Below are 3,053 nucleotides of genomic sequence, written 5' to 3'. Positions count from 1 at the left end.
TCACTTTCACGTACCAACGGTGATTGTGGTAGTTGTACCATTTACCCATTTTTTATTTTTATTTTTTGTATTTTCCATTTTGTCCCTCACTTAGTATAAATTTATAAAATAAAACATGCAAGTTGATTAACTCAGTACGGATACGCCAGTTAATAAAAAGCCAAAATAAATAATAAATAAGAATAATAATTCCGATCGTGATGCGTTTAAATTAACCAAAAAATATTTGTAGGTGCGTTGTCCATAATTTTTATTTATTTTTTTGCATGTGCTACCAAATAAAGAACTTGTTTATGTTTTCTTTCTGGATAAAAGAAAATAGGTGGTACAAAAATTTTGAGTCGTGTGTAATTCCAAGGAATTACCTATATTTGTATATGTACGTATAAATGTAGGTGGATAAAATGGCATATTCCATATAATTTCACAAAACTAGGGACTTTTTGGTAAACGCGGAGTTCTTTTCTTTTTGGAATACGAAAAGATGGGGGAGGGGCATACACATAACATTTTCCTTATAAATAAACTCCTAGTATTGTCTCCTAAGTCATTCACTCGGGTCTCATAACACTCCCTTTGGAAAGAGAAAGATAAGGAAAGCGAGAGAAATAGAGAGAGAGAGAGGATGACAACCTCCATGACGAACCGAGTTGAAGATGATTTGGCACTCATCTCTCAGCTCTACCCTGCTGGTGTTTACTCCCAGATGGTACCCCAGCAAGGTTTGTCCTATAAAAATAAAATTCCCCATTTGGCCATTTATAAGCTTTTTAATTTTTAAGTTTTTTATCAGCTTTAATTTCGTTGCCAATATATAACACTGCATTTTATTCTTATTGTGTATGACATTTTTCTTTTTCTTTTTTTTTTTTAATTTTGTTAGCGGAGTCATCAAAACCGAGACGACGTCGTAAGAAGAACAAAGGTGGAGAAGCCGGAGGTGGTGGGTTGAAAAAGAGAAAGCTAAGCACGGAGCAAGTGAATCTTCTGGAGCTGAATTTCGGAAGCGAACATAAATTGGAATCCGAAAGGAAAGACCGGCTCGCTTCGGAACTGGGCCTGGATCCTAGACAGGTCGCAGTTTGGTTTCAGAACCGAAGGGCTCGCTGGAAGAACAAGAAATTGGAGGAGGAGTACTCCACCTTAAAGAAAGCACATGATGCTGTTATAGTTGAGAAATGCAGTCTTGAATCCGAGGTTAATATTATCAATTTCTCTTTATTCTCTTTCTATTTTCTCTCTCGGTGTGTGTGTCTCACTGTGTGCGCATATGTTTTTGTTCTTTCGTGTATTATACATCACTGACTTTTTTTTTTTTTTTTTCTGGGTCCAGTTTTGGTTTCCAAGAAAACTTAGAAAAAGAAAAAAAAAAAAATTTGCTAATTGGTTTTTATTGCTTCTAAAGTTACAAAAATCAATGAAAGACTTGACCCGGTCCGATCATTCTGAGTTATATGTATCTTTATAAATTTCAGAGTCCAAAACAAAGGGGAAGCATCACTTGGAAATTTCCTCTGCTTTTAATTCTTAGCAACCAAACAAAAGGAGAATATAAATTATGCTATTCTTTTTTTTTTTAATAAATAAAGAAAAAACGTTGAAATAGATTTAATAATATATTTATCAACTTTTAAATTTTATTTTTTTTACTTCACTCTACAGTGTTTTTCATAATTTATGTACTTTTTGATATAAAATAGTTTGATTGCTTAAAATTTCAATGAAAATATTTTATACATTACTTAAATAATTAAGCAAAATTTTGCTCTTATCCTTTTGGAAAATAAAAAATAAAAAACAATGTGACCCACCATCCATGAACGTGCATGAGCTCTGGGCTCGAAGAAAGCCATGCCACCTTGTTGGGTTAGGCTATAAATAAACACGCACACACAAAAAAAAAAAAAAAAAAAAAGGAAAATTTTGACAAAGCAACGAGTGACTGCCACCTCATTAGACAACAGCAAAAGGTACTTATGATTTCCTGACCTCAAGGGTCCGTACAACGTTGTTTACGGAGATTGGTATTGGGCCTTGTCAAGGCCCACTTCGGGGAGCATCACGTGACGATTGGCCCCCACATAGGAATATAGCCCACGAACAGTATACATAAAATTTTAAATTACGTACATATCCCCTATGATGAATTAATTAATTGTTGATATGTTTTTCAGGTGCTAAAGCTCAAGGAGCAACTCTCAGAGGCCGAGAAGGACATCCAACGGCTCTCGGAACGTCGTGTCGATAGCGGCTCGAGCAACAGCCCTAGCTCCTCATTGTCAATGGAAGCCATAGATCCTCCATTTTTAGGCGGATATGGATTAGAAGGATATGATGACGACGTTTTCTACACTCAGGAGAACAATTACATTCATGGGATTGAATGGATGACCATGAACTTATATATGTAGACTAAAAGTATATTAGTGTCTTGTAGATAGTCACAACCTAATGTAAATTTTTATTGTTTCCTGTCTCTATTTAGTACTAGCTAGCTTTTAGTGTGTTTGACTAGAACGATCTCAAAATGTTATTATTAGTTTAATAAACTAGCTTTCTGACCGGAAACTATTACATCTCAAATGTCACTTGATGCTCGCTTTTAATTTTCAGTGCAATGATCACACATTGGAACACAAAGACTTGTGCCTTGCCAACAGTATATTGGAAGAAAAATATAGAAGATAAATAAATTAAAGTAGAATTCTAAAAAGTTAATTCAAAGCTACCTGCATAAAGGTATCATGTACACAGATTAATGTTAAATCAATTTGAGAAAGTCTTTTATTCAATCAAAAAATAGCATATGTTTTTTTTTTTTTTTTTTTCTGTGAATAGCTCTCCAACATCTAATTTAGTCGTTTTAATCTTGTATATATTATATGTCAACTTGGTAGTCGAAAATTATGAAAGTTGTTCTTGCTAGGCTCATTTATAGATTGCTGGGCACCAATGTGTAAAATTACATTAATTTGTGTTCGTTAGGCTAAATTATTATTAACGGTTGAATACAATAATAATAATAAAATAAAAAAGGTCACAAAAGGAGTGAT

General features: G+C 33.7%; 1 protein-coding gene across 1 annotated transcript; it reads left to right on the top strand.

The window, feature by feature from the left end:
- Positions 1–543: 543 nt before the first annotated feature.
- Positions 544–2,576, top strand: LOC107424830 (homeobox-leucine zipper protein ATHB-40). Its single transcript, XM_016034705.4, has 3 exons — positions 544–722; positions 884–1,197; positions 2,175–2,576. Exons 1-3 carry the CDS (start codon positions 626–628, stop codon positions 2,409–2,411), a joined length of 648 nt encoding a protein of 215 aa, XP_015890191.1. The 5' UTR covers positions 544–625; the 3' UTR covers positions 2,412–2,576.
- The last annotated feature ends 477 nt before the right edge of the window (positions 2,577–3,053 follow it).

This window comes from Ziziphus jujuba, chromosome 7, assembly GCF_031755915.1.
Source record: "Ziziphus jujuba cultivar Dongzao chromosome 7, ASM3175591v1".
NCBI classification, from domain to species: domain Eukaryota; kingdom Viridiplantae; phylum Streptophyta; class Magnoliopsida; order Rosales; family Rhamnaceae; genus Ziziphus; species Ziziphus jujuba.
This window is presented reverse-complemented; position numbering and strand designations above follow the sequence as displayed.